The sequence below is a fragment of the Passer domesticus genome, chromosome 21, assembly GCF_036417665.1.
Source record: "Passer domesticus isolate bPasDom1 chromosome 21, bPasDom1.hap1, whole genome shotgun sequence".
NCBI classification, from domain to species: Eukaryota; Metazoa; Chordata; class Aves; order Passeriformes; family Passeridae; genus Passer; species Passer domesticus.
In genome coordinates this window covers 7517521-7531968 of record NC_087494.1, presented here as the reverse complement: position 1 = coordinate 7531968, position 14448 = coordinate 7517521, and the positions used below count along the sequence as shown (strand labels likewise).

General features: G+C 53.5%; 2 protein-coding genes across 2 annotated transcripts in view; both read right to left on the bottom strand.

Moving 5' to 3' along the window:
• Positions 1-14448, bottom strand: part of LOC135284527 (zinc finger protein OZF-like) — a 145567-nt gene that overhangs the window by 35838 nt on the left and 95281 nt on the right. The gene's annotated exons all lie outside the window — the stretch shown is intronic.
• LOC135284607 (olfactory receptor 14J1-like) lies at positions 12278-12915 on the bottom strand. The gene has a single exon (XM_064396219.1). The coding sequence runs from the start codon at positions 12913-12915 to the stop codon at positions 12328-12330; it is 588 nt and encodes a 195-aa protein (XP_064252289.1). The 3' UTR covers positions 12278-12327.

The following is a 14448-nucleotide window of genomic DNA, read 5'->3' as shown; positions in this document are numbered from 1 at the left end:
TATGGCTTTTCAGTGTTTTCTCCACACTCCTTTGAATGTAGTTACTGACTCTGCACATGTTGCAGACAGAACACAAAAATTGGACTGAGCTCTATTAAAGGAAGTTAACAACGCACAATTATTTGGCTTGCTAAAAACCTTGTGGCACGCCATTCTGGCGAGGACTTGCCCTTATTACATCCTTCATATTAGAAGTCATACACATCTCCCAGGTTTCATTACAGAGGGCAATGCACAAGCAGATCACCTGGCTGGCCCTGCCTGGACAGCACCACAGCCAGATATGCTGGCTCAGGCAAAGGCATCACATGCCTTCTCTCACCAAGGCAATCAAGCCCTACGGGGACATTTTCTGCTTTCCAGCACAGAGGCTTGCAACGTAGTAAACACACGTGCTGATCACCAGGGCCATACTGCTCCATTACAGATGGGGGTTAATCCCCGTGGATTAAAAGCATTACAAATCTGGCAAACTGACGTCACATATATTCAAGAATTTGGAAAATTAAAATATGTGCATGGAGATCAATTGATACTTTTTCTTCTGCCATATGGGCATCAGTACATTCAGGGCAGAAAGGTCGGGATGCAATTGCACATCGGCAATTAGCCTTTGCTGCTTTGGGTATCCCTCGTGATATTAAAACAGATAATGGACCTGCATAGACATCACAAAAAACTAGACCATTTTTACAGCTCTGGGGTGTGGCACACCAAACTGGAATTCCCTAACAAGCAAATGGACAGGCCATTGTAGAAAGGGCACATGGCACTCTAAAACGCATGTTAGAAAAACAAAAGGGGGGAATGTTTGGCAAAACCCCACAGAGCAAAGTGACAAAGACCGTTTACACATTACATCATTTGACAGTTTTGAAGCAATCTCAAAACCCAATAATCTTCAATCATTTCCTGTCACTGCAATCATCTGATGATGCTCAATCACCCAAATCTAAAGTAATGATAAAAGACATTATGACAAACAAGTGGGAAGGTCCATGGGACCTCATTACACGGGGATGTGTGTATGAGTGTGTCTCCACAGAAACGGGACATGGTGGATACCAGCTAGATGTGTCCACCCTGCTCTATGTCCTGCTCAGGATCAGAGACAACATCATCCCGATGAAGCTCCAGCAGATGCTGGGGAGCAGTGAGCTAAATAACTCATGCAACTGATACAGGACTTTTGAGATGAAAAGTTCATTTAAGGACTTCATCTATTTAGGGACATGCAGATTATATATATATTTAAGGATAGCAAATTGACGATTTTATATATTTGAGGAACATAAGACAAAAATCTGAAACTGGACAAGTCATTTTCTGAGTTATTTGAATTTTCCCACAGTTCTGAAAGTTAAAATATTTCCTGTTTGTAGAGTTATCAGTTTGTAACTTCTCAGTAATAAGCCTGTGGCATACCAATTAGAAAGCCTGAAATGCTGGTGATCCTGCCTGATAGCTTCCGGGAATGAATGAATCATCTTCAATGATAAGTGGAATGCATCACTGGCTGAGAGAGGTCAGGCTGGTTGAGTTTGGGACAATCATATGTGTCATCTTTCTACACTGTCATTCTATCTGCAAAGGGTCCTTGAAGAAGGATGACAGAGAACACTTTGTATTTCTAATAAAACTGAAAGGGGGAACTGTGACAGCTATAGCTGGTCTACAGCTGCACAAACAATTTGGTCTTGACAGACACTCACTCGACCAGCTAGCTCATTAGCTCATTGAAGTAAACAAGTCCATAAGAATGAAAGTGATTGGCTGAATTCAGGCTCAAACAAGGGGACCCCAGCCAATTCCTTTGAGCCAGGCATGCAACCAGTGGGCTCGGCGGAGTTGAAACCTTTGTCGTCACTTCTGCATGAGTGGGAAATTTGAATCCCCTACAAAAGGGGCTGCCCTTCAATAAACATTGGCTGTTGCTGCATGGAGTGTCAAGTTGCCTGTCTGTCCCAAAACTGTGACAGACACAGGCTTTTCCAGCCCTGCCTAGAAGAGGGTTGGGATGCACCTCCTCCACACCACACCCCTGTCATGGTGGCGCAGCTGGGATTTCCTGCAGTGGCTGTGGCACATCTTGGAACACCTGAGCTGCTCCCTGCAGCTGAAACGCTTTGACCACTTTGTCATAGGCAACAAGAGGGTTCCTGTGAAGTTTGTCCTTCAGCTTCTCCCAGGTATGTGAATGGTTGAACCATTTAATCTCTTCCAGCCTCTGGTGCGGGATCCAGCTGCCCACAAAGAGGCCATGCAAGCTCAGGGTCATTGGCAATTTTGGCTCTGGAAACACTCCCTACTTGGCTTATTTAATTTTAATTTAATTTTACATAACAAAATATGTAGGTTAATTCCAGCTATCAATATTGTTGCTGTTCCTGTTTGTTCCTTATCTTGCCGCTGTTCGCAGTAAACTGTTCTTAGCTCAGCCCAGGATCTTTGCCTTTTCTGCTCTCCATGGGTGGTGGGAAAGGGAATGAGTGGTTTTAACAAGAGCACAGAACTGGGGAATCCCATTCCTAAACCCAGTCTGTGGAAATCGAGCATCCCAGCTGGTCCCAGCCCTGGTGGCCATGGCAGCAGCCTTGGGAGCAGGTCCCTGGCTGGGGCTGTGGGAACCTCTTCCCTCTGGTGCCCAGGGACAGGACTGGAGGGAACGGCTGCAGCTGAGTCGGGGCAGGCTCAGGTTGGATCTCAGGAAAAGGTTTTTCCCCAGAGGCTGCTGGGGCAGTGCCCAGGCTCCCCGGGAAGGCTCCCAGCTCAAGGGCTCTCTGAGCTCCAGCAGCGTTTGGGCAGCGCTGCCAGGCCCAGGCTGGCATTGTTGGGGTGTCCTGTGCAGGGCCAGCAGTTGGACTCCAGGATCCTGATGGGTCCCTCCCAGCTCAGCCAATTCTGTGGATCGGGGGGAACAGGGGCCTGGTGATGGTTGCCATGGAAACTGACAACAGGAATGGGGCTGGTGATGGTTGCCCACTAAGGATCAGATTTGTCACAGGCCCTCAAAAGGGTTCCATGGGGACATTCCAAGAGTATCCAGGCTGTTCAAGAGCTGGAATGTCACAGGCAGAGACAGGGGCTCCATGGACACCTCTCAGGAGTTTCTGGGGATGCTAAAGAGCCCTGTGCTCAGAGGCAGTCACAGCCATTCCATGGTGACATCCCAGGGCACCTTGGGCTGCAAAGGCACCGATCTGTCACAGGTACTCACAGGGGCTCCACGGTGACATCCCAGGAGTCCCCAGGCTGCCAAGGAGCCGGGATGTCCCAGACACTCACAGGGGCTCAAGTCATGGTCACAGTGGGAGCTTCAGGCAAAAGCTTTATTTCTTTATTGGAGAAATGTCTGTTGAGACATGAGGTGGGGAAATGACCCCCAACAGCCACCATGGATCCTCAAACCCCTGCAGGGCACCTAGACTTCTAAAATTCCTTTTAATACAGGAGACTGGGAGTGGTTGGATCCCATCCCAGCCCCAGACTTTTTCAAAGGTGTAAAGATTGGACAGGTGGAATGGAACCTTAATGCAATTTGTCCCACAGGATTAATGATGGAATGACAGATAAATTTACCTAAATACAGCCCTGATGGATTATGATCATGACTAGTCAGAAAGATCTTAACCACAGTTATTTCACCATAGTACCGGAATTATAACAATTATTAGAATATAGTGCTGTAGGAAGCAATTTTGCAGTCAACAGGGCCTGGCTGGAGTTGTTGGAGCCCATTGCAGGCAGAGCCTCCTGCTCCAGCAGGAACTGCCTTTCCTGTGCCATCAACAGGGCAGGTCCCGCTGCAGGAAAAGCCCCAGGCCAGCCCCAGCACAGGGAAGGGCTCGGGCACAAGGGCAGAGTGCCGTGCTGGGAGCTGTGCCAGGCAGAGCCTGAGGCACCAAAGGCACCTTGGCAGCAGCAGCTGCTTGCAGGGCATGGCCAGAAGCCTCCCTTGGCAGCCCGGCCTGGTGGCCAGCACTGCAGAGCTGCTGCCTCAGGGCTCATTTCTGCCTGGGCTCTGAAAAGCCACTTCTGCTCCAGGAGCTGCCTGGGAAGCCATTGGCCCCAGCACCTTGGGGACAAGATATGAGTGACAAAACTCTTCATGCCAGCAGAGACAAGGCAGGGGCAGAGGAAAGGGCAGAGCCAGGCCCAGGGGACAGGGCTGCCATGGTGATGGCTGTGAGGTCACTGCCCCTGCAGCAGCCTGGCTGCCCTCAGCAGACATTCTGGCCAGAAGCGTTGTGAGGGCACCCAGCACATCAGAGAACACACACAACAGGAATTCTGTCCTCAGGGAGGGGACAGGGTTTCATTGGGTCAGGTTGTACAAAGCTCTTGCTCTTAGATAATTCCTGAGATGGGGAATCCACTTCTCTGCAAGAACAGTTGCAGTTTTGTGCCATTCTCATAAATGTAAAATATTTCCTCCTTTAAACAATTGTAAATCTGCCCTCATTCAGTTCAAAGATACTGAGCCTTGTTCTGTCACTGCAAGATTTGGGAGAAAATAACTTTGACCACTGTTTTCATTTTCACAGACCTTGGAGAGGACCCACAAACCTCTCAAGATGGGGTTTGGAGGCCTCATCCCATAACCAGCAGTGAGAGGCGGCAGACTCTGGGCTCAGTGGTGTGGAGATTGAGGACAGAATAAGAGTAGCTGGGGAGGGATTGAAGGGTGGTTTCACACATCTCGGAGTTTTTCTTTATTGTATAAAACAGCCAGAGAAAGAGATAATGGCACCAAGGGCAGCTGGGGAGACCCAGACTAGACACTAGGAGAAAGGAATTTCCCTCCCGGGCAAGGCTGTGGTGCAAAATATCCCCCAATCAGAGCCTGGAGCAGCCCAAGGCTTTGTGTGGGCAGGCAGAGGCAGGCAAGAGGCAGAGCTGTCAGAAAAGGAAGGGGCCAGCCAGGTGGGGCAGCCGGGGGATGACGACAGCCTGCAGGGACAGAGGCGCAGGGCAGGGACACCGTAGGACAGCCTGGGCTGCACAGGGCACAGGGATGGGCAGCAGCTGCAAGGCCCTGACACAGCCAACTTGGGCAGCACTTTGGCCATGGCTGCTGGCCCTGGGCCTGAGGCCACGAGGGGACAAGTGACCCTTGCAGCCCTGGGGCCTCATTGCCTCCTTGTCCCTGCTCAGCAGCCTGGCAGGGGCCGCCCCATGGTGCTGCCCTTGGCATTGCACATCCCCACATCCCAGAGCCCATCCCGGGAAGAGCCCTGAGCAATGAGGGAGGGACAGGATCTGCCTGGCCAGGGGCTGGGGCTCAGGCCTTGGCCCTTTGCATTCCTGAAACACATCCAGGTTTGCTCAGCACCAGAGACACCTTTGCCTTGTTTGTCCCCACCTGTCATCACTGCCTCCAGTGTTCTGCTCTACCTGGAACCTGGGGACACTTTCTCAGTCGTGTCCCTCAGTGGGACCCATTAAAACTTTAAGAAAGTTCAGAGTTTCAATTTAACCTTGAGTTCTTAAAAAGTTCTTTGAAGACTCTCTCAGGGACGGAGTCTGATGTAAACAACACCAAAGCCCTGAGAGTGTCATTAAAGTTTTCCAAGTCCAATTATGGAGAAATATTTCAAAGAGCTTGTAAGACATACACATACCTATTTTAAAGGGTTTATTTTATTACATTTCTCTTTAGATCAGAGGTGATTGCAGCATTCTGTGACTGATATTGATCCAGGGTCTCTCCTCAGGAGCTCTGGCCTGCTCAGAGAAGCTGTGCCTTGAGCTCTGACCCAGTGTGGACAACCTTGCTCCACACTCCCCAGCCCCATCCTGTCTGTCCTCACTCACCTGGGACCTGCTGTGCTTGCAGACTGGCTGCACTCAGCCTAAGAGGGGTTTTCCCTTTTTGTCTTTTTTGAAGCAATCAAAAACTCCTGACTTTCCCCACTGAACACAGACACACTCCTCAGGTGTGTGCCAGCCCAAGGTGCCACCAAAACCCCTGCAGGCTGCCCTGGGCCAGCTGTGAGGGTGGATCATCAGCTCAAGCTGCACTGGGCCACTGCAAGGGGCTGTGGCCATGGACACTGCCCTGACCCCACTGCTGGGTTTGGCTGCCACGGCAACCGTGAGACATTAAACTGTGCTTGGAAACACTGGGGAGGACTGGGACATACTGGGGAACACTGGAACGCTGTGGGAGACACTGAGACACACTGGGAGTGACATTGGGGGATACTGGGACAAACTGGGATCACTGGGGACACAGTGTAGAAGATTGGAAGGCCTTGGGCCATACTGTGGATGACAGTGGGAGGAACTGGAAGGGACTAGGAATGAACTCAGGTGTATTGGAAGGGACTGGAGAGGCACTGGGGTCGTAGTGGTCTGTACTGGGGATGAACTGGGCTGTGCTGGGAGGGACTGGAGGAGTTGAATGGGCTGTTCCCGCCTCCACTGTCTCCCATTTGCCGATGGTCCTGCCAATCAAAGCCAGCAGCCAATCAGCAAAAGGAGTGAGGCCTTGGGAGCAGTGCCTGGTGTCAGCGCCATCTTTTATTTTTGCCTACAACTCCCGTCATGCCCTGCGGCCCGTTAAAGCCCCATTGGAGCAGGGACTACAACACCCGTCATGCCCCGCGCTCCACAGAACCCACCCCGGCATCCGCCCCCCATCTGTCCCGTAAGTGTACCCCAGACCCTCCAGGATCCCTCAGTGCCCCTCAGCGCCCATTCGGGACCCCGCAAAAGCGTCCCCGGATCCCCTGAGTGCTCCCAACCCCACAAATGCCCGGCACAGCCGCTTCTGGGAATTCATCTCCTCTCATCCCCCGCGGCCCCGGAGCCCCTCAGAGCACAGTCCCGCACCTAAAACTCGTGCCGTGCCCCGCGCCCTGAAGAGCCCGGTTGGAGCTCCCCAAGCGCCCCCCAGGTATTCCCGAACCATTTACGTTCCCTCCGAGGACCTCAATTCGTGGCTCGGACCCTGAAGTGTTCCCCAAGTGCCTTCCTGAACCCCCAAACACCGCGGTCCAGCCACTTCCGGGACTACAGCTCCCATCATGCGCCGCGGCGCACGTACAGCGCTCTTCGAGCCGGGACTTCATCTCCCGTCATGCCCCGCCATCGCCAAAAGCCATTGCAGCTGCGCCTACAACTCCCGTGGTGCTCTGCGGCCCCGTTTAACCATAGTATACCCGCGCCTACAGCTCCCATCACCCCCCGCGCCCCAGAGAGCCCCGTTCGAGCCCCCCAAGGGCCCGCCCGGACCCCGAAGGGCCCCAAATTCCCCTCCCTGACCTCCAAGGGCCCCCCTGCACCCCCAGGTGCTCCCCTCGACCCCGAACTGTCCCTCAGAATTCCTGAGTGCCCCTCTAAGTGCCCACCCGGCTCCCCCAGGTGTAGTCCGTACCCTCAAGTTCTTTCTAAATTCCCTCCCCAGACCCACAACTGCCTCCAATGTGCCCCAGAAATGTCTTCCTGGACACCAAAGGGCTCTCCCATGCCCCTGTCTGAGAAAAAGATGATAAAAATGATGACAAAATGACTGGACATATTACTAATTACCATAAAGAGGAAGAAATAAATAGCCAATAGACCTTAATTAATTAAGGAAAGGGATTGTGCTACATAGAACCAAAGAACATTAATGTTCTTGGCTAGGAAAAGTGTATAGATTTTTTATGCAAATATAAAAACTAGGTAAGAAAAACCATTGTGAATATTATAAATGAAAATAAATATATACATAATTAAATAATCACACAAAATAATGTGTTACAGAATAAAATAAAAGAATAAATTACATTAACATTTTTTTATATTTTGGGATGTCAGTCCCAGGTGGGTTATGACAGACATGGTGAGGCTGGGGGTGAGGAGGCAGGTTGTCGAAACAGGGTCAGCCCAAAAGGGGCTTGTTCTTCTCCGTGCCCAGACCTCCTCAGGAGACATTCAGCATCAAGATCACTTGAGGAATGCTTCTATCACTTCTTCTCTGCAATGAAAAAAAAAAACAAACCAAATCCACACATGTGATTAAAAAACCAAAAATCATGAGGTGCACTTTGACATCTTCCTCCTTAACAGAACTCCAAACTGACTCCAATCACTGCACAAGCCCTGGAGACTTGAAGACAATTGAAGGGAGACAAAGAGCTCCTGAGGGTTTTCTGTGTTTTAATCAGCCCCACGGTGGATTTGGAGCTGGGTCCAGGAGCCTCAGGCACTGAGGGAAGGATGAAGAAGCTGCTCAAGCAGTCAGCAGCAAAACTCCAAGTGCCTTGGAGCATGGCTGGGCCCCAGTGAGGGCAGGGAGAGCCAAAGGCTCCCCAGGGACTGCTGAGAGCAGATCCTTGAGGCCAGGAGTGCAGGGAGCCCAAGGCTCTGGGCAGGGAACTGCAATGCTGAGCAAGGCCTGGGCTGGCTGGGGGAAGCAGAAAGGCCAAGCCCTGAGCCCAGCCTGGGCCAGCAGGGCCTGTCCCTCACAGGTGGCTCGGGGCTCTCTGTGGGGCAGGGCGATGCGAGGGGCAGCAAGGACAAATGCCATAAACCTGCAGCCCCTGCCAGCCTGGCCAGGGAGGCTGAGGGAGAGCCAAAGTGCAGCCCCTGCCAGGAAAGTTCCTGCTGTGGGGCCTCCAGAGGCGCTGCCCGAGCCCAGGGCACAAAGGCCTGGGTGCCTGTGGCCCTGCCAGCCCTGCCCAGCCCTTGGCCATCTGTCCTGCAGGCTGTGCCCCCTGTGCGTGCTGCTCCTGTGCCCTGGCCGGCTGCACTCGCCCATCTCGCTGTGCCCCAGCATTTCTCAGCCAGCGTTTCTGTGCTCTCCCTGGGCTCCCTGCACCCAGCGCTGCCGGCTCCTGGCACCCAGAGCCGGCCATGGCCCAGCCTCACGCTGCCACACCTCGAGCACCACAATTCTACCCTGGCAGGGACTTTGCTTTCTCCTCAGCTCCAGGCTGAACCTTCCTAGCTGCACTTTGGGGAGGTTTCCTGCAATTCCCACTCCCAAGGAAAGCTCTGTCTCCTACTGCTCACAAACAGAGAAGGGCTGGTGAGAGAAGTGCTGGTCAGAGGCTGTTTGGGGTACAGTGACCATGAAGACCATGAAATTATTGAGTTTTTAAATATTCCATGAAAGAAGGAGGGGCATCAATAAATCTTCTACACTGGACTTTTAAGGGCAGACTTTGGCCTATTAAGGATGCAGATTTCGGGAGTACCAAGTCAGGAACTGATTCTTTTTAAGGGAAACAGCCCTTAAAAACACAGGGTTCCAGGAAGGATGGACACACTTCAGCAAAGAAACCTTGATGGATCAAGAGTAGGCTGTCCCTTTGTGCAGAAAGATGACCCAGAGGGGGAAATGACTGGCCTGGCTGGGCATGGAGCTTTTGCAGGAATTTAGGGGTTAAAAAGAGGGTGCAGCACCTTTGGACATGGGGTAGGTAAATCAAGAAATGTTTAAGGATGTTGTTAGGTTGTGCAGATAGAAAAATTAGAGAGGTGAAAGATCAAATAGGACTTAACTTGGATACTTCTGTGAAGGATAATTATTATGTATTTATAAGCACATTAATGGCAAAAGGAGGGGTAAGGACAACCCGCATTTCTTATTGTGAGGGATATGGTTACCAAAGATGAAGAATGGGCTGAGGTACTTCACCCCTTCTTTGCCTCAGTTTTCAACAATAAGACAGGCCATCCTCAGGACAAGCGTTCTCCTGAGCTGGTAGATGGGCACAGGCAGCAGAACAGCCCCCCTGGAATACAGGAGGAAGCAGCTGGGGACCTGCTGAGCCACTCAGGTGCTCACAGGTGTCTCTGGGAATAGATGGGATCCATCCCAGGGGGATGAGGGAGCTGGTGGATGAGCTCCCCAAGCTGCTCTCCATCATTTACCATCAGTCCTGGCTCAGCAGGGAGGTGCAAGAGGAGTGGAGGTGCCAATGTGAGCCCATCCCCAAGAAGGGGTGGAAGGAGGATCTGGGGAACTCCAGGTCTGTCAGCCTGACTTGTGTGCCTGGCAAGGTTATGGAACAGATCACCTTGAGTGCCATCACAGAGCACCCACAGGATGGCCGAGGGATCAGAGCCAGCCAGGGTGGATTTCAATGTGTGCACTGATGATCTGCATGAGGGGATTGAGTCCAGCATCAGCAAATTTGCAGATGACACCATCTGGGTGTGACTGTGGATCTGCTGGAGGGGAGGAGGGCTCTGCACAGGGCCCTGGACAGGCTGGATCCAGGGAACAAATCCAACAAGGTGAGGTTTAACAAGTCCCAGTGCCGGGTCCTACATTTTGGACACAACAACCCCTGCAGCACTACAGGCTGGGGACAGAGTGGCTGGAGAGCAGCCAGGCAGAAAGGGACCTGCAGGGACTGATGGACAGCAGGCTGGACATGAGGCAGCAGTGTGCCCAGGTGGCCAAGAAGGCCAATGGCTCCTGGCCTGGATCAGGAATGGTGTGGCCAGCAGGAGCAGGGCAGTGATTCTTCCCCTGTGCTGGGCCCTGGTGAGTCCACACCTCGAGTGCTGTGTCCAGTTCTCGGCCCCCAATTTAGGAAAGTCTTGGAGGGGCTGGAGCATGTTGAGAGAAGAACAAGATTGGTCAGGAGTCTGGAACGCAAATACTGTGAGGAGCAGCTGAGGGAGCTCAGCTTGTTTTTCCTGTATAAAAGGAGGCTCAGGGAGACAAGGCAGTGTCAGGGCACAGGTTGGACTTGATGATCTCCAGGGTCTTTTCCAACCTTGCTGATTCTGGGATTCTCTGGAACCACCCTTGGGGCAGTTGCACGATGAGCCCTGGGCCTCCTCTTCAGAAGCTCCAGCAGCCCAGGTGCCTCAGCTTCTCCTGCCAGCCCCAAAGCCCATCCTGTCAGTGCTGCAGAGCCTCTGCAGCTCCTCCTCATTGCCCAGAACAGGGAGCCCCACAGGCAGACACAGCAGCCCAGATGTGCCCCCCTGGCCTGGGGTGCCTCTGGCAAGGGAGCAGCAGCAGGCACTGCAGGAGCCTGCAGACAATTGCTGCAGCACTTGGAGGATGATCCTGCTGCCCAAGGGACGTTCCCATGGTGCCAAGTCAGGAACTGCAATGGCGAGTGGGCCCAGAGAGGAAAGGGCAAACAGGGATGGGCTATTTGCAGGGGAGGGGATAGAGATGGGGAATAGGAAGTAATCTGGATCAGGAATGGGTAAAGAAAGCAAAGGTGAAGCCAAGGAAATGCTTGTGGCAGTTTGGGGGTGGCTGCCAGGCAGCCCTGGCTCTGAGCAACAGTGTCTGCAGTGGCACAGGAAACTCCCAGCTGATGGGAACAAACTTTCTGGCTGACTGCAGAGGCCAGGACAGAGCTGAGTGGTTTCCCTGGTGTCCCCCAGCCCTTGCTGGCCCCAGGGGCTGATGGCATTTGTGCTCCCTCAGGTTCATGTCCCCACAGCAGCAGCATGGGGGTGCTCCTGCCTGCTCTGTGCAATGCAAACAGGGGCTCCTGAGCCAGTGCTGCCGTGGCTGTGCCTGCAAGGATGTGGCACCTGTGTGAGCTGGGGGAGAGGCCAGGGCTGCAGAGGGGGGATGTTGTTGGCAGCTCCATGAGGATGCTCTGGGACGCTGCCCTGGGCTATGCAGCGCACTGGGGATGGATCAGCCCCTGCTCTGCTGCTCCTTCCCATCTCCCCCAGGGCCCTTGCAGAGCCCCAGCCATGCTGTTTGCCCCCAGCCTGCCCACGGCCAGCCTGGGGCTGCTCACCCTGGGGCTTTTCTGTGCTGAGCATTGGCCTGGCCGTGTTCTTGAGAGAGCCTGGGCAAGGATCCTGCAGCCCCCAGGGCCTGGCCTGAGGCGTCAGCGCTGCCCCAGCAGTGCCCATGGCCTGTCCCTGCTGCAGCCCCGGCACTGCCACCCCCAGGACTGTGCCCGGCCCCGAGAGCACTCAGGCCCTGCAGCAACACCAGGGCCACCAGGGCAGCGGGGCAGGGCCACGGCAGCAGCACTGGCAACACCAAGTGCTGCTGCTGCTGCTGGGCACAGCTGCTGTGCCAGCACTGATCTGCCCCCAGCTCTGCACACAGACATTGCTGCTGCAGCTCTGGAGAAGGCAACAAAAGGGCATCTCTGCAGAAAACTCTGCTGGGAGATCCTTTAGTTCCTTTAAAACAATTGAGAGTGCAGGCCCTCATTGACACAGTCTGTGGCTACAGGGAAGGTGGAGAGAAAGAAAATGAGAAATGGCACAAGCAATGGCATTTATTTGTGGACAATATGGGAAAACTAAAACAGGGAAAAAGAACCTCCAAAATGAAACCAACAAGAAGTATAGAAGATGACTTTTATTACAAGTGATTTTCAGAAATTGGCCATGAGTTTAATGTTTCTGAAAGCATCCAGTCACCATTCTCCATACTGCAGCCTTGAGCTCCTGGTTCCTCAAGCTGTAGATGAGGGGGTTCAGGGCTGGAGGCACCACTGAGTACAGAACTGACAGGGCCAGATCCAGGGATGGGGAGGACATGGAGGGAGGCTTCAGGTAGGCAAACACTGCAGTGCTGAGGAACAGAGAGACCACGGCCAGGTGAGGGAGGCAGGTGGAAAAGGCTTTGTGCCGTCCCTGCTCAGAGGGGATCCTCAGCACAGCCCTGAAGATCTGCACATAGGAAAAAACAATGAACACAAAACAGCCAAATGTTAAACAAGCACTAACTGCAATGAGCCCAAGTTCCCTGAGATAGGATTTGGAGCAGGAGAGCTTGAGGATCTGTGGGATTTCACAGAAGAACTGGCCCAGGGCATTGCCATGGCACAGAGGCAGGGAGAATGTATTGGCTGTGTGCAGCAGTGAATAGAGAAAGGCACTGGCCCAGGCAGCTGCTGCCATGTGGGCACAAGCTCTGCTGCCCAGGAGGGTCCCGTAGTGCAGGGGTTTGCAGATGGACACGTAGCGGTCGTAGCACATGATGGTCAGGAGGAGAAGCTCTGCTGAGATGAAGAACAGAAAGAAGAAGAGCTGTGCAGCACATCCTGTGTAGGAGATGTTCCTGGTGTCCCAGAGGGAATTGTGCATGGCTTTGGGGACAGTGGTGCAGATGGAGCCCAGGTCGCTGAGGGCCAGGTTGAGCAGGAAGAAGAACATGGGCATGTGCAGGTGGTGGCCGCAGGCTACGGCGCTGATGATGAGGCCGTTGCCCAGGAGGGCAGCCAGGGAGATGCCCAGCAAGAGGCAGAAGTGCAGGAGCTGCAGCTGCCGCGTGTCTGCCAATGCCAGCAGGAGGAAGTGGCTGATGGAGCTGCTGTTGGACATTTGTGCTGCCTTGGCAGTGGGGTCTGTAAAAAAAGCAATCATGGAATAGTTGGGTTTGCAGAGGACTTTAAATATCCGAGCACAGCCTGGGGGCACTTTCCCCCCACTGCCTGCCCAGGGCTCTGCTGCCTGGAGCTGTCCCTGCCAGCAGCTGCTTCCCTGTGCCCAGGGCTGGGCCCTGCCAGTGCTGCCAGAGCCCAGCCCAGCCCTGGGGGCTCAGCTCTGCCCGGCAGACCCCTCCCAGCTCTGGCACTGCCCAGGGGCAGCTCTGGCTCTGCAGGCTCTGATGGCAACATCAGAGCAACCCTGAGCAGGCTGGAAAAGTGACACTGATGCTGCCTGGAAGGGGCCCTGTGGTGATTTCTGTTACTACATGATTTAGGAATAACTGTGAAAAAAAAAAAAAAGTTTTTCTTAAGCTGACCTAAAAGGTTAATATCTATGTGCAATTACCATACAGTCAACCCAGAGAAGTAGAATAAAAATTCCGGATTTTCCCTTTTATGCCGCCCCTGACTAGTTCTGCTGCCTGTATAATCTACTCGGAAATATTCTGGAGTTAAATGCCATGCTGGGAGCAGACCTGAACAATGCAGCATCCTCCCCACACAGGGAGGACACTTCCACGCCTTACCAGCTGTCTCCTTCCCCCCACATCTTGTCCCCCAGTGCTGGGAGCATCTCCCCGGGCTGGCTGAGAGCTGTCCCTGGCAGGCAGCAGAGTCCCTGCCCCAGCACAGCGCCCTGGGCTGCAGGAGCCTGCTCTGCAGGACAGCCCTGGGCACCCCTGGCTGCTCTGCACAAGAGACAATCAGAGAATGTACTCACAGGGTCTGCAGGCATTGGCATGTTCCAGCTTTAGGAGATGGCTCCAGGAGCTGCAGCTGCATTGTCCTGCAGCCAGAGGTTCCTGTGCCAAGGGCTGGCAGTGATTCTGCCCCAGGCACTTCTCAGCACCTTCCCAGCCCTGACTGATTGAAGCTCTCTGTGCCTCTGGTCTGTGCCCGGGCTGGCTGCAGGCAGTGCCCCAGTCCTGCTGGGCTGGCAGAAGAGCTGCTCATCAAGAGAAATGTGCTTTTGAAGCTCTTCTTGCTTACCAGGAGCTGCCTCTGTGCCAGGAGCCCAGCCCAGCTCAGCAGCACAGACACAGCACCAGGACTTTAATGACCCTCTGGGGCTTTGTGCTCA

What these genes read in the sequence shown, in the direction of transcription:
- LOC135284607 (XM_064396219.1), bottom strand. Translation starts at nt 12,915, where the DNA reads ATGTGCTACGACCGCTACGTGTCCATCTGCAAACCCCTGCACTACGGG.